Source organism: Maniola hyperantus, chromosome 2 (genome assembly GCF_902806685.2).
Source record: "Maniola hyperantus chromosome 2, iAphHyp1.2, whole genome shotgun sequence".
Classification (NCBI taxonomy): domain Eukaryota; kingdom Metazoa; phylum Arthropoda; class Insecta; order Lepidoptera; family Nymphalidae; genus Maniola; species Maniola hyperantus.
This window is the reverse complement of record NC_048537.1, coordinates 319,847-344,517: the sequence shown is the minus strand read 5'-3', so window position 1 is coordinate 344,517 and position 24,671 is coordinate 319,847. Positions and strand designations below refer to the sequence as shown.

General features: G+C 40.4%; 1 protein-coding gene across 1 annotated transcript in view; it reads right to left on the bottom strand.

Moving 5' to 3' along the window:
- The window catches only part of LOC117988956 (cell adhesion molecule Dscam2-like), a 184,579-nt gene that overhangs the window by 71,263 nt on the left and 88,645 nt on the right, over positions 1–24,671 (bottom strand). Inside the window, exon 3 of the mRNA XM_069505182.1 lies at positions 14,293–14,461. Coding sequence (XP_069361283.1) covers positions 14,293–14,461 — 169 coding nt within the window. The remainder of the gene's footprint in view (positions 1–14,292; positions 14,462–24,671) is intronic.

Below are 24,671 nucleotides of genomic sequence, written 5' to 3'. Positions count from 1 at the left end.
TGTCTGCTATAAGACCTACCTTAATGCCAAATTTCGTGATTCTAAGTTAACGGGAAGTACCCTACCTAGGTGTCTTGACAGAGAGACAGACAGACAACAAAGTGATCCTGTAAGGGTTCCGTTTTTCCTTTTGAAGTACGGAACCCTAAAAATAGTGAAAACCGCAGTATTGTTTACTTTTCAGTAGTAGGTAGGTACAAAGCGTGCTCGAGGTAGCGAGGTAGGTATGTAGGCAAGTTGTAGGCGTACGTGCCTGCGAGGCTAAAGTGCTAATTTCTGGTGCCGAGTCCCATCCTGTCCCACTACAATATTGTAGTAGCCATGTTCCCGAACCTTGTCACGTTATTTCTTTTATGAAAACTATAAATTCAGTTTTGTTAAAGTTGTAAATCGTGTTAGAGATATCACTAACCCATATTATAAATGCGAAAGTGTGTTTATTTGTTTGCTGGTTTGTTCTTCAATCAAGCCGCAACGGAGCAACGATGTAGAGTGACTATATTAAACTACTTACGTTTTGTGTCGGAAAATCAAAGAGTTCTCACAGGATTTTTAAGAAACCAAATCCATGCGGACGAAGTCGAAGGTATTAAGTAGTCTATATTATAAAAGAAACTTCTGTTCAAAATTTTATCTTTCTAGGTCCAAGGGTTTCGGCTGGACGTTGATGAGTCTATGAGTGAGTCAGAATCTTTCTTTTTAGGGTTCCGTACCTCAAAAGGAAAAAGGAACCCTTATAAGATCACTTCATTGTCTGTCTGTCTGACCGTCTGTCTTGTTTGTCAAGAAAACGTATAGGGTACTTCCAGTTAACCTAGAATCATGAAATTTGGCATGTAAGTAGGTCTTATAGTAGAAATTACGACAAAAATCTGAAAACCCTGAATTTGCGGTTACATCACACAAAAAAATTAAATTGTGGTCATGAACTAAAAATTAGTATTTTCAATTTTCGAAGTAAGATAACTATATCAAGTGGGGTATCATATGAAAGGGCTTCACCTGTGCATTCTTAAACAGATTTTTATTTATTTTCAAGCACAATAGTTTTTGATTTATCGTGCAAAATATCGAAAAAGTACGACCATAGTACGGAACGTTCGGTGTGCGAGTCTGACTCGCACTTGGCTGGTTCTAAATATTAATTAGATTGTTACCGATAAAATTTTAATCTCACAGCCTAATGAAAGCCAGCGAATAAAAGTTCCGTTAATTACCTCCTCAGCCGAAAATGTAAGGCCGTAGCCAATAAAGCTCCGGTTGGCTTTAAAATTCATAGCCTCGTAAAACGCTCATGATTGCCGAACGAGCATAAAAGAATATTAGGACTTATGTAATACCTACCTATTGTACGGTTAGGCTTACATAACTAGCTTTGCCGTAAAAGCCTAGAGGTTAAGACCTGCTATTGGGAAGGTCGGAGGATCGATTCCGGGCACGCACCTCTATCTTTCCGGAATAAGTATCACTTGCTCTAACGGTGACGGAAAGTATCGTGAGGAAATCTACATGCCTGAGTCCACCATGTTCTCAAAGGTATGAAGGTGAAGTCTGCCAATCCACAATTAGCATAATGTTCTCAAAGGTGTTTGAAGTCTGCCAATCCGCACTTGCCTACCCTATTACTGAGCCTTCCCTGTCAGTCCGTCTGTTTGTCAGCGAGCTATATCTCATGAACCAAAATAGGTAGGAACCCTTTGCGTGCGAATCCGACTCACACTTGACTGGTTTTTTAAGCTTCATTCACTCTACAGGTCTAGCTTAACCCACATTGTAGTGAAACAGTGAAACAAAGCTACATTTTGGACAGTATCACAAGCCCCGGGGGGCAGAAGTTAAATGAACGGCCGAAACTGACGTCACACCATTACTGACGTCATCGTCGCTTCGTACGCCGCACACACAGAATTGACAATGCTCGTTCGAACGTATGTAGGTACACGTACATACTGCATATATCTAGTGAATAGTAGGTACCTAATAATTTTAGGCATCTGTCACACAAAATAATTGTTTTATAGATAAAACCCATTTTAAATCCGAAAATATATTTGTTTGTATCTATTTAACATCTTAACTCTTTAACTGGTTTCAGGCTGAAATCTAAAGAGCGTAAATTGACTTTGCTCATACCTAAGTTTTAATCAAAATGGGACAGATTTGTGCCAGCGATATAACGTTGTCTCGTTTTAACAGTGTCTTAAGTCTGAGTAAAGTCAAAGTCTCTGAAGCCTGAGAGTTTTTTCATTACCTACTAAATGAAATTTTCATTATTAAACGTTTATCAGTACCCTTATAATAAATGCGAAAGTGTGTTTGTTTGTTGGTTTGTCCTTTAATCACGTCGCAAAGGTGCAAGGGATTGATAAAGACCTGGAGAGGTGCATAGGCTACTTTTTATCCTGGAAAATGAAAGAGTCCCCACAGGATATTTAAAAAACCTAATTCCACGCAGACGAAGTCGTGGGCATCAGCTAGTTATTAAATAATAAAAAACCAAGATGGCGAATTTCAGAATTGCCGCTATAACAACAAATTTTGTTGTTATAGCGGCAATAGAAACAAACACTATGTTTCAACTCTATCTATTACGGCCTACGTTTCATATGACAGTCGGGCATGTCAGACAGACGGACGGGCAGTGGGGGCTTAGTAGCATCCTAAGTAACTAACGGGATTTTTTATGACCCATTTTTAAAGATCTGTAATCTTTAAAAATGGATCATAAAAAATTAGTAAATTACAAAAAAAATAAAAACCGACTTCGATACACAAACACTAAAAATTTAAAAATAATTTAATTTTTACCGAATATATTATGTATACAAGAGTTAATATAGTTCCATAAATCCATTTTTGGTGCCGGTCCCAATTAGCTTTAGCTGCGCGAATCGTCTAGACTTCATATTTTTATGAGACTCCACAATGGCACCTCTTTGGCACCGACCCCAAAAAATATTATTATGGAACTATATTAACTCTTGTATACCTACATAATATATTCGGTAATAAATTAAATTATTTTTAAATTTTTAGTGTTTGTGTATCGAAGTCGGTTTTTATTTTTTTTGTAAAAAAATTTTATTTCACAATTTTTGGTGGCCCCATGGAATTATGCTATGACTGGTTAAAAATCTACTGTTTACTAAGCTATTACACTGATCGCGAGCAATTTACTCTTATCCGTTGAGGAGTTCCAGTATCTATCTTCGAAGATGTTCATCAGATCTTCACCAAATTTAAATGGGACCAACTTTGAAGTATACCCTTTCAAACAAAAAAAGAATTTTCAAAATCGGACCAGGCGTATTCGTGTAATCGGGGAACATACATAAAAAAAAAAAAAAGATTCCGACGAATTGAGAACCTCCTCCTTTTTTTGAAGTCGGTTAAAAACATAGATATTGAAAGAGTAATCATACCTACTTAGCTGCGTGGAACAGTTCAGCAAACACCCGAGTTGGTGGAGAAGTAGTCGCGGTCAGAACTCAGAGCCACGTCCAACAAAACGGCTTCAAAGTTGGCATTTTAACGCAAATACCTACTTTGATGTACCGGCTCTCTACCGCCCAGTTCGTATTTAGTTCACAGATGAGTGCTAGGATACATTAATTTATACTTATATACTATAACTGTGCTATAATTAGCTGATACCCGTGACTTCGTCCGCGTGGAATTAGGTTTTTAAAAATCCCGTGGAAACTCTTTGATTTTCTGGGATTAAAAGTAGTCTATGTCACTCTCCAGGTCTTTGTCTATACCTATGCAAAGAATCACGTCAATTCGTTGCAGCGTTGCTACGTGATTGAAGGACAAACCAACAAACAAACACACTTCGCATTTTAATAATAAGGGTACTGATATATATCTCTCTGCGGCCATGGCCAACACTATAGAAATCGTTTTAGTGTAATATTAGTAGCGAAATAGAAAGTATCATCATCACCATCAACCGATATCCACATTAATATTATAAATGCGAAAGTGTGTCTGTCTGTCTAATGTAATGGGAACACCGCCTGAAGCGTTGTGTACCGGTGTCCCAGTCAGTAAATTAGCTGTCCCGGTTTGGCAGTTAGGATGTTTGGCCACTGCACTCATTAATATTCCGGGATAAAAGCCTGTCTGTTTCCGGGATGCAAGCTATCCCTGAATAAAAAGATAGGCCCTGGTAAAAAAGATAGGCCGTGAAAAGATAACAGCTGACACTTTCGCATTTATAATATTAGTATAACATTAATACCTACAGGTTTTTTCGTAAATATATCAAAAATTTCAGGCTTGCTTCGCTCGCGCTTTTATTTCCCATGCTTGTAACTGCATCCACATGGATTTAGTTTTTTAAAAAACACGTGGGAACTCTTTAATATTCCGGGATAAAAAGCCTTTACCAAGTGCAGACAGACTGACGCTTTCCAATTTACAGTATCAATATGCATATGGATGGATGTCCCGCTCGTCCTTATAGCAATTATGGCAGCCCTTGACTCTAAAGTCTACTGCTGGACATAGGTCACTAAAATGACATTTTCCAAAGCGTTATATTACATCGAAGCGCCGATATCGTGGAAGGCCTGGTTCATTGGCGACAGTATTCGTTCATGCATTCACCCCCTTTCCGTTAACGCCTCGCTGCTCACTCGTTAGCCCGGCCTACGCCACCCTGTCCCGGATGAGTCCCGGACACACTATATTGCATTATCAATATCGAAAACTTTCTGCATCACTACTTATTTTACACTAGATGATGCCCGCAACTTCGTCCACGTAGATTTAGGTTTTTAAAAATTCCGTGGGAACTTTCCGATATTCCGCGAAAAAGTAGCCTCTATCCTTCCCCGGGATGTAAGCTAACTCTGTACCAAATTTTATCCAAATCGGTTAAACTGTGAAAAGCTTGCAGACAGTTACAGACAATTACATATTAATATATTTTTACATTAAAAACGAATTCTGGGATGGTAGGAACTATTTACGTATTCTACGTGACCAAATCAAAAATTTAGAGATTCATAGGAGAACCAGAGTAACTGACATCTCAACGGATTGCGAAGCTGAAGTGGCAATGGGCAGGGCACATAGTTCGTACAACTGATAGACGTTGGGGTCCCAAGGTGCTAGAAGCGCAGCGCTGGGAAACCCCACCCTGACAGACGACATCAAACAAGTCGCAGGGTGCCTAGATTCAGGCGGTGCAAGGCCGTGGCGCGTAGAAGTCCCTACAAGAGACTTATGTCCAGAAGTGGACGTCTACCGGTTGATGATGAAGATGATGAAATAGTTAACAAAGTAGAAACATATACCTAACTAGCTTATGCTCGCGACTTCGTCCGCGTGGACTACACAAATTTCAAACCCCTAGTACATCCCCTTAGGGGTTGAATTTTCTAAAATCCTTTCTTAGTGGATGGCTTCGTCATTATAGCTACCCGCATGCCAAATTTCAGCCCGATCCGTCCAGTAGTTTGAGGAGCTGCGCGTTGAAAGATCAGTCAGTTAGTCAGTCACTTTTTCCTTTAATATATTTAGATGTAGTTATATTATGAATTCACCTCATGGCCCATGGGTAGTTGATAGTGAACTGACAAAGGCCGCAGCAGCTCACTCGCCAAATTGTACAGAATTATCTCTCAGGGGACACAAGTTAAATTAAACGCCGAAACTGCATCACCGCCGGCTCACTACAGTGCGATGTGGGTCGCACAGTCTTTATTATAGTAGAATAGAAAAGACGAATACAATAGTATAAACATACCAGAAGTGGATTTTAGATATTAATCACGACGCGTTTAGGCTTATCGATATTTACCTTTTATATGATAACCTTACTGCAATATTAACTTGATTAGGGCACAATAATTGCGATTGCAACCACTCAATCAAAATGGCGACCTAAACACAAAAAGCATTTAATAGTCGGTCGAGTCTGTGTCTGAACGAGACTGGCTTTAAAAACCATCAACCACCCGTATTTATACAATCGACTCAAGATGTTGACGCAACAGACTGACTGAATGACTTCCGTCAGAGAATTTATTATAAGTGCGATCCCACAAATTTCTTTTGCGCTTGAACCATGTCTCATTAACATATAATTATTCAAAACAAATTTAACTATAAATACTTATTGGGGAGGGTGTAATGAGATTTCATATTAAAATCATTTAGTAACGCACGCTGCTAATTAACCAGTTTAACGGTCGATGTTTACCTCTAGTCCACCGTGGTCGGGTTACAAAGTAAAATTAACGAACAGAATGCTAATATTTCATGTTTACGTGAAAACAGCTGTGATGTAGTAAATATACCTTTTTATTTTTAATATTTGTTATTCTGGATTTATTAAATAACTAGATGATGCCCGGCGTCAGCTAGTATACATAATATTATACACAATGGTGATAATTATTTTAATTATTTATACTTTGGGTGGTGGTCTGTGACTTTAACTAAAGCTACGAGGGTTCCAAACGCGCCAAGGTCTGAGAAGTGCCCACAACAAACTCAGCCGGGCAAAAAATACTCGGATTTATCATTATCAAAAATTTCAAACTTCCATTAAAAGTCCGAAATTCAATGATTCAATGAATCAAGATAAATCCAATGGATTGAGAGATAATATAATAAATCTGCGTCGATCTCTATGCATATACATTTTTGTGTAACATCGCCGATTCAGCCGCTTGCGTGATAAATGATTGATAAATTATGTATTATGATCGTGGGGGCGAACCTTTACATGGACAAAGTTAATAGAGTCAGCGACGAATAGGTATTACTATCCATTTTATAAATGCGAAAGTGTGTTTGTTTGTTGGTTTGTGCTTCAATCACGCCAAAACTGACCATCGGATCAGATAAAGACGTTAAGAAAAATAGGCGTCGATTCTGTTATCTTTCACTAAATAAAACTTCTGTATCTGTAATTGTGTATCTTTTTCAAGGACGGAAAATGAATTTTAAACTGAAGACTAAATTTTATTATTAAGTACTCTACAAATTTAACACTATGCTCAAAATACTGACACCTAAAGTCACTAGGTTTGACAGTTTTAAGTGTTTAAATTAAATTAAGTTAGTATGTACTTTCTTATTCTGGGATGAAAAAGATCCGAATACTCTGATATTTAGCCGCATTCGGACTTTAGGATATAAAGTATAAGTAAGTACCATTGGTTACTTTATATCCCAAAAAACCAAAGATTTCCCACGGGATTTTTAAAAACTAAAATCCATTTTAAATTATAATAAAATAGTAACTAAGCAAAAAATGTAAATGTCGCGTCCGCTTGTAACTTGAAGCACAATTTAAGCTCAAAGTTCATAGGGGCGCCTGACAGGTGCACTTTATCTTTGTTATGATAATACCGTCTGCCAAGCGGCGGCGGCGGCGGCGGCGGCGGCGGCGGCGGCGGCGGCGGCGGCTGCGGCGGCGGCGGCTGCACGCCGCAATGGATTATCTTATTTATATTCATCATTTCATTCATTCATTCGCAACTACAACGAACCACTAGTCTATAAATTTAAAAAAAACTTATCACTTAATATTTTGTTCTAAAGCACTTTGTAAAAATTTATTTGAACCTCTTTGTTGAAATAAATTTTTACAAAGTGCTTAAAAAAAAAACATAGCGAGCAAGCGAGCGAATGCAATGCAACATAGTTTCTCTTCCTTCTCCATCCATTTGATCGGATCCATAGGTGGGCTGTTTGGCTTGTGACGATCCCAAACTGACCGGTTCGTTGGAAAGCTTGAGGCACCGCAGAGACGTAAGCTCTTTTTGCGCGTTCTACCGGCATTATAATGTGGAGTGCTCCGAAGAACTGTTTGACCTCATTCCACCCTCCTTTTTCTACAACCGTACGGCATGCCACCGCAAGCAATTTCACCCTCACCACCTTCGTGCCTGGTGCACTTCGACCGCCCGTTGTGCAACAACCTTTTTTCCACGTACATGCAAACTGTGGAATCAACTTCCTTCGGCGGTGTTCCCGTCTGGGGATGTTCAAGGGGCGAACCAACAAATTCCTGAAAGAAAATTCCTTTGGTGCTGTAAATGTTCATTGGTGGCGATAATTAGGGATCATCACGTGACCGATCTGGTCGTTTGCTTGCTTCTTTTTTTTAATGTTTAAAAATACCGCTATCGCTTATGGCTTGTGCTTTGCAAGCGCATAGTTCATAGGGGCGGGCGACAGGCGCACTTTGTCTTCGTTAAGGTAATAACGTCTGCGAAACGGACGCGGCGTTATAGTGCAACGGACAGCTCTGTGTCATATCTGGGCCATAAAACGAGCGTGTTTTCAACGGAAATGAGAACTTTTTATGGCGCGTTACATAAAGTATGCACTTTGCAAAGCGCTCTGTTAACATTGCAGCGTGAATTAGTGCAATTGTGATACATTTTTTGTCATTGATATGGATTTTACCACATTTTTTTAAAAATAACTTCCAATTCTAGTAATGTTTTGATATAGGTGTCTAAATATACTTTAGTTTGCCATAGTTTGTGTGGTGTTGCGCGGTGGTACGAACTACTTTTTTGGTGGCTGGCTTTTTCAGCATGTTTAGTAGTGGGAGGGCGGAAGGTTTACATCGTATGCTGCATGTTGCACATTACAGATTTGTCTGTTTCAGCGGATTATAGCAAACTAGCGACCCGCCCCGTCTTCGCACGGATACCTAGCTTATTAAAATTCTCTCCATTGAATCTACTTCGTCTCAAGGTCATTGATAACGTTTCAAAGCCTGTTTATTATGCTCTTATCAGTTTACAGCTCAATGAGCCGGCCGAGTTGCTGCTACATTAAACAGTATATTATACACTTACTATTACGGTAATGAGAATATTGATCACTTTACTAATTATGCAGTGATGATAATTATTATTCAACACTAGCTGCCCCGGTCCCGGCCCCCGGCCCCGGCCCCCGGCCCCCGGCCCCCGGCCCCCGGCCCCCGGCCCCCGGCCCCCGGCCCCGGCCCCCGGCGAACTTCGTTCCACCTAACAGTCGATTCAAATTTTTTAAATTTTTCTCTCCGTAAGAACCATCCTCGTACTTCAAGAAATTTTATAAAAAAAGAATTAGCGAAATCGGTTCAGCGGTTCTCGAGATTTGCGATGAGCAACACATTTAGCGATTCATTTTTATATAGGTATAGAGACGTGGCGCAAGACCGTGACGTGTGGAAGTCCCTACAAGAGTTCTATGTCCAGCAGTGGACGTCTATCGGTTGATGATGATGATGACTGTACCTAATGTAATCAATTGACACAATATTTAGATTATGAAGATTACTAGGGCCTGAATACACTCGAAGTTTCCATGAACTTTAAAACGATAATACCAGGCTTAGTTAGGAACTTAGGATTATTCGACAGTTTAATGTCGTATTTAAGCCTGAACTGTGAAGTTTGGGATTTGATCCTGTGGAATGTATTTAAGTACGAATATTAGCAAAGTTTCGCAGAATAACCCATTGATTTACCTTGTTATTCCTACCCAATCAAGTATTTAATTTTGCGGTTACTAACGCACCGAGGGTTCCGTACTCGGGTATGTTTTCGACATTTTGCACGATAAATCAAAAACTATTATGCGTAAAAATAAATAAAAAACTGTTTTAAAATTTACAAGTAAAGCCTTTTCATATGATATCCCACTTAGTACATATAGTTATCTTAATTTGAAAATTAAAAAATACTTATTATTTGTTCAAGAACACATTTTAATTTTTTTATGTGTTATACGTACCTGCCAAATTTCATGATTCTTGGTAAACGGGAAGTACCCTATAGGTTTTCTTGATAGACACGACAGACAGACGGACAGACTTATTCCTTTTGAAGTACTGTACCCGTAGTACAAGATTTTACGTCTCACCAAACGAAACCAAATTCGAGAGTCGAAATACTTCCGCGTTACAGTAAAATGGACCTAAACAGCCTTGAATTGAAGTCAAATATTCAATGCCACTGATTTTAATTTCGCAATGTTTCCGCTTGGAGCGCTGGCTGTAGAAGTGTAGACAAACTTGAGCTTTAAAACAAGGCACTTCAGATCCAGTTTACTGTAACGCGGAAGTATTTCGACTCTCGAATTTGGTTTGGTTTGGTGAGACGTAAAATCTTGTACTACGGGTACAGAACCCTAAAATGAGTTTGTATGATAGAAACGATAGAAATGAGCGCCAGAGAAAATCCCTGTGAAGACCTCATTCATTAGGTAAAGAGAATGAGCCGTAGATCCGAACGCCCAGTGTGACACCAAATCGTCCGTCACGCTGTCACAGCAGTATTACCATGGTATTACCGCCGAGTACGTATCAGAGGGACATCATTCACGCTGATCTGTGTCACTGTTCCTATTATCCGTTTCACGACTGACGAGCACTGCGACGTGCGTAACATATATTGTAGAGCAAAGTTAACTCAAGCAGTGTTGTTAGAAATGCCAACCAAAGGCAAATAGATAAATGTTTTATTGCACACTAGCTTATGCTCGCGACTTCGTCCACGTGTACTTCAGAAATTTCAAGCCCCTATTTCACCCCCTTAGGGGTTGAATTTTCAAAAATCCTTTCTTAGCGGATGCCTACGTCATAATAGCTATCTGCATGCCAAATTTCAGCCCGATGCGTCCAATAGTTTGAGCTGTGCGTTGATAGATCAGTCAGTCAGTCAGTCAGTCAGCCATCTTTTCCTTTTGTATATTTAGATAAGTTAGAGAATACAAAAAATCTGAATATTTAACTCACTCATCAACGCACTGTTCAAACGCTTAGATCTAGAAAGCTAAAATTTTCCTTTTATAATGTAGAGAAGGAAAAAGGTCAATTTTTTTGAAATTCGCACGTGAGCTAAGGCTCTTTAGGATCTTAGTGGTTTGATCTTTGGAAAGAACTTCTTACTTTTTGGAGCTATGTGCAATTTAAGTAAATAAATATCACGTCATGCTCTAACGGTGAAGGAAAACATCTTCAAGAAACCTATGCATGCCTGAGAGTTCGCCATAATGTTCTCAAAGATGCGTGAAGTCTCTCAATCTACACGAGGCCGGCGCGGCGTGGCGGACTATTGCCTAAACCCTTTTCATTCGGAGAGGAGACCTGTGCTTAGTAGTGGGTCGACGATGGGTTTTGACTTGCTATATTTATTACATTAACAATTTACAAGTAGAGAATAATTTAATTACACTTCTTGTTTACGACTGCTATTTATAGAATTTATTAAGTCCTCTAACCATTAAGCTAATTACTAATGTCGCAGTACCCATCAGCTGTGAAACGGCGTACAGCAAGGCTACAGTGGGCTCTAATCCAGTCGTCACGGGAAAGATTAATGCGTGTCACGACTCACGACTCACGACTCACGACTCACGACTCACGACTCACGACCGACTCACGGCCGAGCGGGTTTTGTTTTCCTTCCTTTTTGCTCCCGACTGAATGAATGAGTGATGCCCTGCTATCAGTCCACGGACCTTTATGGGCTGATTATTTTTTGCGGCCCTTTTTTGTGGGGTAACTGTAATTTGCTCTTACCCTGTGTGTAACATACACAGAGCAGGGTAGGGATTTTTTGCCGGTGTAGTGTTTTTGTCGATTTTTCCGGGCCCGATATAATACATACGATACATAAGTGTATATGGCGCAGTGGTAAGCGCTGTTCTCTTATTAGTGGGAGGTCCCGGGTTCGATTCATAGCAGGGATTTGGAATTTTATAATTTCTAAATTTCTGGTCTGGGAGGCTTCGGCCGTGGCTAGTTACCACTTAAAATATTATTTTTGTCCGAGTCAATGCCTATATCTTGTTTATTATGTAATCGTCGACAGATATAATATCTGTAAACTAACCCAAATTCGCAATAAAGAAAAAATTGAATTGAATTGAATTAGTGTACGTCCATATTCTACCTTCTAAGAGACGGACATGACGAAACTATAAGGGTTCCTGACACCGGAACCCTAAAACGCTTTGGGCAGTCAACTGTTCAGCAGGTCATTAATTTGGTCCTTCGCTGGTTTTACACCTTTTGATTTAGATGCTAATGGCCGACGATGCCGGACCCTTGCAAAAGCCCATTTTTCAAGCCTCACTTTGATTACCCAGAAAATATACAGCCTTTGACCCTTTGGCAACTTTTATTTTTCCAATTTACTCGTTCAAGGTTACTTTTTCTGAATAAGTTTATAATTATAAAAAACCGGCCAAGTGCGAGTCAGACTCGCGTACCGAGGGTTATGTACTACAGTCGTATTTTTTGGACATTTTGTACGATATTCAAAAACTATTAAGTAAATAAACACCTGTTTTAGAATGTACAGGTAAAACCCTTTCATATGATACCCCACTTGGTATAGTTATCTTACTTTGAAAGTTGAAAATACTAATTAAGTATTTATTTTAAATTTTTTTCGTGATGTAACCACAAATTCACGGTTTTCGGATTTGACCCCTTACGTGTGACTAGAAGACCTACCTAGCTACCATAATTTACTGTACTTTTTTTTTTAACCGACTTCAAAAAAAGGAGGAGGTTCTCAATTCGTCGTAATTTTTTTTTTTTTTTTTTAATGTATGTTCCCCGATTACTCAAAAACGCCTGGACCGATTTTGAAAGTTCTTTTTTTGTTTGAAAGGGTATACTTCAAAGTTGGTTCCATTTCAATTTGGTGAAGATCTGATGAACATCTTCGAAGATAGATACTGGAACTCCTCAACGGATAAGAGTAAATTGCTCGCGATCAGTGTAATAGCTTAGTAAACAGTAGATTTTTAACCAGTCATAGCATAATTTCATGGGGCCACTAAAAATTGTGAAATAAAAAATTTTTACAAAAAAAATAAAAACCGACTTCGTTACATAAACACTAAAAATTGAAAAATAATTTAATTTATTACCGAATATATTATGTATACAAGAGTTAATATAGTTCCATAATAATATTTTTTGGGGTCGGTGCCAATGAGGTGCCATTGTGGAGTCCCATAAAAATATGAAGTCTAGACGATTCGCGCAGCTAAAGCTAATTGGCACCGGCACCAAAAAATATTATTATGGAACTATATTAACTCTTGTATACATAATATATTCGGTAATAAATTAAATTATTTTTCAATTTTTAGTGTTTATGTAACGAAGTCGGTTTTTATTTTTTTTGTAATTTCACTTTCGGACGAAGTTGCGGATATCAGCTAGTTCCCCATAATGTTCTCAATGGTGTGTGAAGTTTAGTCTATGGAAGTCTGCCAATCCGCATTTAGTCAGAGTGGTGGACTATGACCAAATCCTTCTCATTCCCCGTGCTCGGTAGTGAGCCGACGATGGGTTATATGCATGCCTGATGTGAGATGATGCTTGAATCCCGTAGCAAGTAGGGCGTGAAATGCGTGGTTATCGATTTGCGTTGCCGAATAATTAATCAATGCATTGCAGTGCAGTTCCGTGTAATTAAGTGCTGTAGTTGCTTTGTACATAGTAGAAACATTTCTACATTAGTATGTTGGTTTTGTACATAATATAGACAATCTACTCATAGGCGTTCCTGTTAGGATAAGAAAAGAAATTATTTTTTATTCAAGAATCCTGTGGGAACTCTTTGATTTTCCGGGACAAAAAGTAGAATATGTCCTTGACTGGAACACAAGCTATGTTCGTACAAAATTTTGTCAAAAACGATTAAACAGATAGGCTATGAAAAGCTACTCGTAGCAGACAGACAGATAGACGGAAACACAAGTACTTATGCATATCAAGCATCGGGACAGAAAACTGGATGGGGGTGGAGTTTCTTTAATCTACCATAACATTCTTGGATGTATATGGCGTATATGGGGTATCGTTAGAACATCGCGGTATGTCATCTCAAGTGACAATAGATATAAGTTTTTTGAAAAAAAGTTAATAGGTATGGTAGCTGCATGCCGCCATTTTCAATTAACTCTATCAGCAAATCTGTGCAGATAAGCTATTAATGGTTCCAGTATGATTCCGTGTCTTGACCGATAAGGGGTATGGGTAAAAACTGCCATATCCCTTCCAGGGTAGCCAAGCCCTCAAGTGGTGGAAGTGTCGGTATAACCAACTAGGCATAACATTAATTATTTGTGATGCGTGGGCACAACCATGGCACAACTTACAAAAATAAACGTTTTTTTTTCCTTTTTCAGAAACAAAAGATTTTCTTCGCGAGACTAGGGGATATGCTTATCTGATGGAGGATGAGAGCTGTGGCAGCGGTTCTATGAGGAAGGCGCCTGGCTGCTGAATGGGGAGGATAGTCTCACCTGAGTCCAGGCACATCTGACACCGGCACGCCGTCTTCAGTCAGCCAAGTGATGGTGGGTGCGGGAGTGCCGTGCGCCGCGCAAGACACGCTGGCGCCCGTGCTGTTGGAGAACGAGAGCCGTGGTGGCGGCTCCATCAAGAAGATCAGCTGGCTGCTGGATGGGCAGGCTGCAATAACGGAAACAAAACTGGTTGAGAATTGAGATCAGAAGAGATCCCAGGGCTAGCTTGTCATCACTGCGATCTCACCTGGGGGTAAGTAATGATGCATTTGAAAATAGAAGCGAGCTAACTTGGAAGAGGTATGACAGTATTTTTAAACTCGGATTCCTTACGGCGATTACGCGCTGCACTTTTGTCATTCGAGTTCATCCGTCATCCGTGAAAATAACAGCGATTATCATACATGTCATAACTCATAAGCTACCATACAAAACAAAAAGGAATGTATTTTCACCATTCACGGACTCGGATCGGATGAGTGCGATTGATTGGATTCTACGCGACATCATATTTTATTTTTATTTTATTTTATTTTATTTATTTTATATCCAATTAGAACGGCAGTGCCACTTACACTAACTAGATGATTAATAATAAATTTAAATACAAATAAAGGTACAAGAAAAAATACATAAAATACAAAACGATAAAAGGTCAAAGAATTTTGAATATGTACGCTGAGAACATTGAATGACATATTCATGCAATGCTCTCAGCGTACTTCAGTAACTCCCGAACCAGTATTATAGACCCATCATTAAATGGGTCCCATTGAGCATTATTGTCCAAAAGCGCGTTGAATGATGCTAATGAACGGGGTATAGGTGACATAGATCTAGCAACAGTGCGATGATGTGGGACCACGAAGAGTTTATTTTTTCGTGGACGAAGATTACAGTTGGATTCAGGGACACGTATGCGACACAGTTGGTCATGAAGTTCTGGAGCATTAACATCTCCTCGCAAAATTTGACACATAATTTTGAGTTGGTCGCAAATGCGTCTGACCTCCAGGGAGTTGAAACCTAAGCAACCTAACAGAAATTTGGTTGGGTATAGGAAAGGGTAATATCCATAGCAACGTTTATACAGGTATCTTAGGAAGGTCTTTTGTTTTGTACTATAACGCTAATGCTTGGTGGCACGGCACGGCTTTGTCCCGTCTCAGGTCCACTGATCTCAAATCTTAGCAAAGCATGAATTAGCTGTACATATTAAAATAGTGGAAACGTGGACACTGACAGTTGGCCTCGTCCACAAACTAAAAGTCGCTCAGAACGCTATGGAGCGAGCTATGTTGGGTATCACTCTTAGGGATAAAATCCGGAACGAGGAAATTCGCAGAAGAACAAAAGATTAGCGGGCTGAAGTGGCAATGGGCAGGTCATGTCTGTCGCAGAACCGACGGCCGATGGGGCAGCAGGCAGACGTGTTCTGGAGTGGAGACCGCGTACCGGTAAGCGCAGTGTGGGACGACCCCCCGCCCGCTGGACAGATGACCTGAAGAATGTGGTGGGGAGCGGATGGATGAGGAAGGCGGAGGACCGTGTTTGTTGGCGCGTTCTTGGAAAGGCCTATGTCCAGCAGTGGACGCAAACAGGCTGATGGATTTGATTGGATTGGATTTAAATAGTAAAATGAACATTTTGATGAACGATGTCGATACAAGACTGGTCCCTTTACAAGTTTCTAGCTAGTTTCTCTCGGCAGGAAGGCCCTTCTAAACGAGAAACGAATCAAAATCGCAATTTACTTCTCTATTTTATTACTCAACTAAAGTATGCTCTATTATTAAGTACAATATGAATGAATTTTTAGGAATTGTTAAAACAGTTTTTATAGTTCTAGCTGCATTTTAGTAGGTATCTACAGTAATACATAAGGCCAGGTCGGGAACTTTGGGCAAATTGCACGGGAACAACAATTTCACACGTCGGCTGGTCCGGGAATTGAGTGGAATCGCTCAAAGGCTCGCTGTTAGCAATTACGAGTTTCCCTTTATTGACGAATAAAAGCAGTATGTAAATACAGCTCCCGGGAACAAAGCCTGCGCTCTACGGCGTCTAAGCAATTAAGGAGATTAAACCGGGATAAAATAAGATGTGTTTGTTGTAAGACGAAATGCCGAAATTGTCGTCGACTGACTACATTCAAAGGAGCTTAAGACAAAAGAGATATATTGTGAGGTTTCTATCCTTGGTAAAAAGCTGTGATAGCCTAGTGGTTAGGACGTCCACCTTCTAATCTGAGGTCGGGGGTTCGATCCCGGGCACGCACCTCCAACTTTTCGGAGTTATGTGCGTTTTAAGTAATTAAATGTCACTTGCTTTAACGGTGAAGGAAAACATCGTGAGGAATCCTACATGCCTGAGAGTTCTCCATAATGTTCTCAAAGGTGTGTGAAGTCTACCAATCCGCACATGGCCAGCGTGTTATGGCCAAAACCCTTCTCACACTGAGAGGAGACCCGTGCTCTGTAGTGAGCCGGCGCTATTGGTAAAATTGTAATAAACCATGGATGGATGGAACCACAATGAGGAATCCGACTGTATAGAAAGACCGTGTTAATTGTTAGGGTTCCGTGCCTCAAAAGGAAAAAAAGAACCCTTATAGGATCACTTCGTTGTATGTCGTGTCTGTTAAGACAAGGGAAAAAACCGAAAGGTCGACGGTTCAAACCCTGCCCGTTGCACTATTGTCCTACTCCTAGCACAAGCCTGACGCTTAGTTGGAGAGGAAAGGGGAATATTAGTCATTTAACATGGCTAATATTCTTTTTTTTTTTTAAACCTATAGGGTAGGTACGAGTATTTCCCGTTGACCTAGAATCATTGACATAGGATAGTATGAAGTTTGGCCGGTAGCAATGTCAAGTAAAAGCAAATCAAAAACCGTGAATCACAAAAATAAAACATCACAAAAAATTAAAATGTGTTGATGTACAAGTAACTAGTTTACTTCATTATATTGTACGGGAGTGATGTGCCGTGTGCAGGCTCGACCGTGCCAAAGGACCATCTCCCACCGAGCGGTTGGTTGTGCTCGGTAGCGCCAGCTGGGCCGACGGTTGTATCTTGAAACTTCTATATTATATAGTCCAGATTGCAGAAAACTCCGTTAGTGCGAGTAGTGCCGGCGGTACATTTGTTCAGGATTACGTCATGAAATGTTATCGATTGAATAGTGCCATCTAGTTTCAACTGTGGCAACCGCCACAATATCATAGATGGCGCTTTCCATGATTAACTTGCAGTGTTGCAAATAAAATTTGTTATAACTTGCGTGATGGTACGGGACCCTTCGTGCGCTAGTCCGACTTGCACTTGACCGGTTTTTATTCACTGTGATAAATTTTAGAATACCTTTTCATTTAAATATTAAACTAACAACTAAGTGGAGTTCCACGTATAGCGACCACACACACACACACACACACGCACCCAACGGCAACTACGCGTAAGCCCACTAATCCCGGGAGACATTATTAAAATTCCAGGAGGTCCTTTGTGCTGGATTAATTGTTCGGCGGCGAGGGGCCTCGGGGGCCTCGGCGAGGGGCCTCGGCCACGGATCGCTTTTGATGTCGCCGCCCGTAAACTTTGCAAATTACTCCTCCAATGAATGGGATTAAATTGTATTCTTATGTCACTGTGTTTAGAATCTTTAATTATTCCATATCATTTCGCCATTTTTAAAATGCTTGACAGTTGAAACTGCGTTTTCACTATAAATTCAAGTGTCATCATCATGAACAATTTATCCCCGGCTTACTACCGAGCACAGGTCTTCTCTGAGAATTAAAATAGTTCAGGCCATAGTTCGCCATATTTTATAATTTTTATAGTGTTTTACCCACTTCACTTCACTTCACAGGAAACCTATAATATAAAAATGAATCACTAAATGTGTTGCTCATCGCAAATCTCGAGAACAGCTGAACCGATTTCGCTAATTCTTTTTTTATAGGTAAAATTCCTTGAAGTACGCGGATGGTTCTTACAGAGAGAAAAATTTAATTCAACCTCCCCTCAATTTTCTAAACTCCACCCGAGCGAAGCCGGGGCGGTTCAGCTAGTTTCTAAATAATTTAAAATACATATCAAAAATTGCGAACCAGGAGGAATCGAACCCGCGTCTCCTGGGATCGCGCCCGACGCTCTGACCACAAAGCTCGCAATTTTTGATATATATTTAAAATTACATAGTTCGCCAATCGCCATGCTGGCCAAGTGTGAATTCACACACCTTTGAGAACATTATGGAGAGTTCTCAGGCATACAGGTTTCCTCGCGATGTTTTCTTTCACCGTTAAAGCAAGTGATATTAATTAAATTGCTTCAAACGCACATGATGTTTTTCATATAAGCATAAGTAGTGAATCTAGTTGTCTCCATGTAGAGACCACAGTCGTAACAGCAAAATCAACAACTGCTGAATTTTTAATACCCTCATCTCACGCTCATGCAATAACTCCTCGTAAATATATCCGTTGTAAAGTTAATTTTATTTCCAGCTACTAAAAGTTAATATCGAGCACCTGGCGACCGGCGAGCGGCGTTAATTGTGACATATGTGTGTGTTGCGGGTAGCTGTATGTCTGTGTGTGTTGCGACTTGCGGTTTATGGAGGTCGTTACTCTTTATAGGCGATCACCTAGTCAATTTAAGTACTACAGTACTGCGACTTTTATAAGTCACCTGCCTATCGGTCTTTTATCTTCCATACTAATATTATTAATGCGAAAGTGCAGTGATGTGGTTATGAGCTATGTCGACGCGAAAGTGTGTCTTTTTCTTATTCGTTATAGGTAAACGCTTGGCCACAATCACACCTGATGGAAAGTGATGATGTGGTCTAAGATGGGACGCGTTTACGTAGAAGATGCCTATTCACTCTTGTTTTAAAGATACCCAGGTTGTAATTGGTAGGAAACACATATCGCTGAAGAGCAAACCTCAGCCATCCATGCGTATGAGAAAAGATGACGCAAAACGTTTCGTGCGTGTAGATGGAATGTCGACGACATAAGGATGAAAACTCGCCCGACGTCTTGCGGTTCAAGATTGAAAAGTTCCTGAGCGTGAGCACATTCTCCGAAATATACTTATCCTATAAAACACCGATAAGACGACGACCTTGCGGCGGTGATCGAGACTTTGAAGTTTCACCAGTAAAGGAGAGTCTTCGCCTATGAGTCAACCTCCTAGCTCAACGATCAACGGCATCCAGAGCCACTAGTTGGTACTTAGTGGAGCCATCCTAGAGGTGACTACAGTACTCCATCATTGACTTGTGCTTGATACAAAGTAAGTTGGCGCGCCGTCAAGTACTGCTTGATCTTGTTAAGAATGCCAAGTTTTTTTGCGGCGGTCTTGGCTTTGGCTTCGATGGATCTTCCGAAGTTGATGTTAGCCGAGACATCGAGACCTAGGAGATCAATGTGATCAGTGATATTAATGGATATATGCTCAGAACTGTCTGTCCGTCTGCTAGCTTTTCACGGCCAATCCGTTCAACCGATTTGTAAGATGGTTGACTGAAATACAATCTAGAGATACTATCGCATTCAAGTGCTAGTCGCCATCAGTATAATCTTAAGTTTCCGCGACACTAAACTGAACTTTGTATTGCTAGAATAGAGAACAATTTTCAGTAATGGTAGTTCAGAAGTTAGCGGCTTAGAACTATCTCAAGTGCTGGCTGTAACTAACTAACTAACTGGCAAGTTACTTGGGACTCAGTACTCAGTGCGACGAGGGTGCCAATTTAACTTTTGTATCGCTGCTGAGATTAGCTGGTGTCAAGAGATGTGACAGTTTGAGATCATACCCGATTAACTGATACTTGCATCCACTTTGGATGTGAATTTGTACCTACTGTACGTTCAGTCAGCAATAAAGCTAGGTTTGCACCCGCCAGTACAAGCGACTATGGACGGGTGCAAACCTAGCTTTATTGCTGACTGTACGAATACATCATGATCAACCCATCGCTGTCACACTACTGAGTATAAGTATAAGTCTGAATTAGAATGAGGTACTGAATGGGTTCGGCCATAATATAGCCTACCACGCTGACTAAGCTCTCAAGCTTCGTCACGATGTTTGCCTTCACCGTTAATTCAACTGATATCCATACTAATATTATAAATGTCTGGTAATTTGTCATGGCTCAACAGTTTAACTGATTTTGATGAAATTTGGTACAGAGTTAGCTTACATCCCGGAGAAGGACATAGGCATAGACAATTTTAAAAACCTTAATCTACGTGGAATAAGTCGTGAGCTTCATTTAGTAAAAACTACTGCTCGAAAATACGACGAAACGCTTCGAGAAAAGGTACGTAGTGCCCCGTCCTTTTGTTTGGCTCGTCTTGGCGGGGGCACGGGAGTGCTGATATATTACCATACAGAATTCATTGCTAAAATATTTAATCCTTCCTTAGAATTCCCATCGAGTCACACTTTACTGTTGGTGTGTCTCGATGGGATATTTTTTTCGGAAGATTCCCAGCGAGTCACACTGTTACACAATTGGGTGTGACTTGTTGGGGACTTTGCCGTAGTCGAGTGAAAAAAACCAAATAGGCTATGCTGATTTAAATAATGCACTCGGATTATGTCCTATGTCGGAGACCAAAACATTTGTATAATCAACCTATATTATGTACAATTTCCCGAAAACAAGGAAACAATGTTATTTCAAGGGTCAATCGAAAAAACAAAAATAGGGATAAGCTGATAAGAGCTGTCGAACTTTGTTAATAACAAAGTAACACCAATCCGACCCTTTTGCCCCTAAACAAACGCGTAGCTTTCGCCATAGAGCGTGGTACAAGTTACAAGCTTAGATGGATTTATAAAAATAATAAGTTATGGGAGAAGTTTTATTTTTTTGACTACAATTTAACTAAGTCTAAGACTCTTATTTTCGTGATAAGTAATAATTCTTGAACTTAGCTTTCTAAGCCGAATGGTATAAAAACCATAAGTTAGGCAACTTATGGTTTAATAATGTTTATTTTTGTATCCATATAATATTCGTGCGCTGGGGCCTTCTGTTACTCTGTTTTGTACTTTAGTCTTGATTTATATAGAAAACTAGCTTATACTCGCGACTTCGTTCGCGTGGACTACACAAATTTCCAACCCCTATATCACCCCTTTAGGGATTGAATTTTCAAAAATCCTTTCTTGAGGGATGCCTACCTCATAATAACTAACTGCATGCCAAATTGCAGCCCAATCCATCCAGTAGCTTGCGCTGGGCGTTAATAGATCAGTCAGTCAGTCAGTCACCTTTTCCTTTTATATATTTAGATGAACCACGCCTAAAAAAATATACTGTTTCTTTTCTCACTTTTCCACTGTATAAAAAAGTTTCAAATGTTTTAGAAACGCCAACTGAAGCAAAGTTTCTTACGGATTGTACATAAAATCTAGTACTCTATCTCATTCACTCATTCATATTCATTCAATCCTAAATATCCGACAAGAAGTTTCACTTCAAAAAAAGATTACAAATTCGTTTATCTCGTGCACCATACGCCTTAGTTTTTGATATACCACTACGTATGCAAGGCTTCGGGCTGGAATTGAAACCCGACCATTCCATGTCACAGCATAAAGAGAGATACAGTAGCTCGACGCATTTAATCTCGTGGTAAATGACCTCGACGACCCGTCAATATGGGGCCCTAAGTACGTAGGCCAGTTCGGTACGCTCAGTACGAGATTTTATGTCTCACTAACGTTGATAGTATTCGAGTGTCGAAACACTTCCGCGTTATAGTAAACTGGGTCTTAAGTGCCTTGTTATAAAGTCTACACCTCTATAGCCTGCGCTCCAAGTGGAAACGTTGCCAAATTAAAATCAGTGGCATTGAATTTTTGACTTCAATTCAAGGCGCTTTAGGTCCATTTTACTTTGACGTTATTGTGTTTCGAATCTCGAATTCTAGCAACGTTGGTGAGACGTCAAATCTTATACTAAGCGTACGGGTCGCTCCTTCGTCCTGTACGATTGCTTTGGCGAGACGGTTTCGTGGAACCTCTGTATGTAATATTGACTTCGTCTTAGTCTGTGCCATGGTTCGGGTCACGAATCCAATACGACTGCGCCCTACAAAGGAATTATGGGCCAATTATTGACAATTGCCAGTTTACACTGTTGAAGGGTAAAGGGTGTCGTACTGTCGGTGTAATGCTATGAATATAAATAGCTCGCATTTATGTCGAGCCTGTACCTACTTGGAATTGACATTTTCATCTAAATGTTTCGTTTTGATATGAATCAAAAATATCACCATCATCATTAGCTCAACCCATCGCCGGTCTAACTAAGGACGTGACTTCTCAGAACAATTTACTTATGCCATAGTCCACCATGCCGGCCGAGTGCAGATTGGCTGACCTCACACACATTCTGGGGAACTCATGGGAGGAGGGGCGACATGGCGACATAAATAAGTGCTACCTACGTTAAGAAATTAAAACAAAGACATTTAGAAATCTATAATTCCTCCAGGAATAGGTAGATGTAAAGCCATCTTGTTAATTCTCCAGTGCTCTCAAAGTAATTACCAGCAGAGCTTTTCCCTGCTGTCACTCAACAGCTCGCTTCACTATATTCCAGCTTACAGCTTTGCATACAGCTCTCTGAGCTTAGAGCTAACCTCAACATACTTTAGGTACTTATTCTGTATCTAGGATTAAGTTCCTGAGTAAACAGCACCTACCTACTCAAAAACTTAATCCTACATCTATCTATATATTATACTAGCTCATGCCCGCGACTTAGACTTAAAAATCCCATGGGAACTCTTAGATTTTCCGGGATAAAAAGTAAGTAATCCTATGTCCTTCCCCGGGATGCAAGCTATCGCTGTACCAAATTTCGTCAAAATCGGTTGAATGGATGTTCTTTGAAAGGCTAGCAGATAGACAGACAGACAGACATACGGACAGACATACAGATAGACACACTATCGCATCCTGCGGGTTCCAGGCAAGCGGAGCTAATAGTGTCCTATCCCACGACTGATGCCATTGTCTCAGCGTCAAAAGCGATGCGTAGTCTCAACCGAGACGCGTGCGCGAACTGACCCCTTTGAAAAAGGACCACGGATGGGTTCGAAACTAGTCGGGCTAACGTCGACTAAACACGTGAGTAAAGCCGGGTGTGAGACATGTGTAATATGGAAATCACTTACGATAGTTTAAGCGCTGAAAAGTATAGATGATGTTCATTTATAGTATTAACATGTGCCTAATCTCATGGCATTAATTGAATAAATAACACTCAAGCCTAAGGTTAAGAATGTTAGCGCTTTATGAACTCTGCGGTCGTTACACCCAGTTTAATGTCTGCGTCGACGACACGACACGGAACGCTCGAGCATCGCCGTTGGGACATAAAACCGTTGATCCTTCACTTTATGACACTGGAGACAAGTAGACTCATTTACTGACTCGGTATAATTTTATATATTTGTTTAGTAGATTGTTAAAAATGTTAGAACTGCCAGTACTTTGTGTCTATAAGTATCGAAAATAGAGGCCACACGATGCGTTTCCGGTGCGTTGCGGCGCCGCATCGCTGTGGATTTGAGTATTGGATATTAGCCGGGCACTGCGTCGCCGCTCCGCTAATAAGTATGGCCACATGGCGTTGCAACGCATCACCTCTCACCCTCCCCGTCATACACACATTTGTTTTTTTTTTCGCTTAGGAGGGGAAAATCCTCATGGACATAGTGCCGGACTCCTACCGACTAAAAACCCCTCCTTTCTCTTAGCAGTAATGTTCCCGCCTTGTCGGCCCACCATTACTGCCGCGGACTAACTCGACTTCCTCCTTTTTCGTCCTTCTCCTTACTTCCCATTATACCTTCCATGTATTTCTGAACTATCTGCCACTTCTTTTTCTCTTCCAGCATTGTGCTTATGAGGCTCTCCACTCCAAACTCTCCTCCCAGCTCGGCTACGACATTCTTTCTTTTTTCCTGAAACTGAGGACAACGGAACAGTGTATGTTCTGCATCGTCTATCGGTTCTATGCAGTACATACACTTACTGCTCTTTCTCTTTCTCTGTCTCTTTTTTTATGCGCTCTGTATACTGCATAAACACCCCATGTCCTGTGAAACACTGTGTCATTCGAAACGTCAGTATTCCGTGTTTCCTGGATACCCAGCTATTTATATTTTTAATCAGTCTATGCGTCCATCGTCCATTTGTAGACTGGTCCCATTCCTCTTGCCATCTAACCAGGGTCCTTTCTCTGATGGCTTTTCTTTGTACTGGTAATTTCAGTCCATAGCTCTCAGATCTTTCCCTCGCCAAGAGATGAGCTGGGATTAAATTCGCCAGTACGA